Genomic DNA, 288 nt, shown 5'->3' with positions numbered 1-288 from the left:
GGAAGCAAGCTCCCCCCCTCTTTCTCTTTCTCTCTCTCTTTGTGTGTTTCTCTTTCATCCTTCAGGACACAAACCTGCAAGTGCGCTCGTTTAACTCAAGCTGCCTCGACTTGCAACGTGAGTCTGTGAATTTGCAGGAACATTTACAGGTCTGGGGATCTTGTACAAACAAGTGCTTTCTCCTCTCTGAGCAAGGCTCACAGTGACTGCAAAAAGGCAAAAGGAAAGATGTCTAAGCTACAGCGCTTCAGCAGAAAGAAAATACACATGCAACACCCTAAACATCAA

The 288-nt window shown here is 45.8% G+C and overlaps 1 protein-coding gene across 1 annotated transcript in view; it reads right to left on the bottom strand.

Moving 5' to 3' along the window:
- Positions 1 to 288, bottom strand: part of VEGFA (vascular endothelial growth factor A) — a gene marked incomplete at its 5' end in the record, with an annotated part of 8,884 nt that overhangs the window by 2,395 nt on the left and 6,201 nt on the right. Inside the window, one exon of the mRNA XM_010149128.1 lies at positions 75 to 206. Within this exon, the coding sequence (XP_010147430.1) occupies positions 75 to 206 (132 nt within the window). The remainder of the gene's footprint in view (positions 1 to 74; positions 207 to 288) is intronic.

Source organism: Eurypyga helias, unplaced genomic scaffold, assembly GCF_000690775.1.
Source record: "Eurypyga helias isolate BGI_N326 unplaced genomic scaffold, ASM69077v1 scaffold41303, whole genome shotgun sequence".
Classification (NCBI taxonomy): Eukaryota; Metazoa; Chordata; class Aves; order Eurypygiformes; family Eurypygidae; genus Eurypyga; species Eurypyga helias.
The sequence above is the reverse complement of the archived record's forward strand: the minus strand, read 5'-3'. Positions and strand labels throughout refer to the sequence as shown.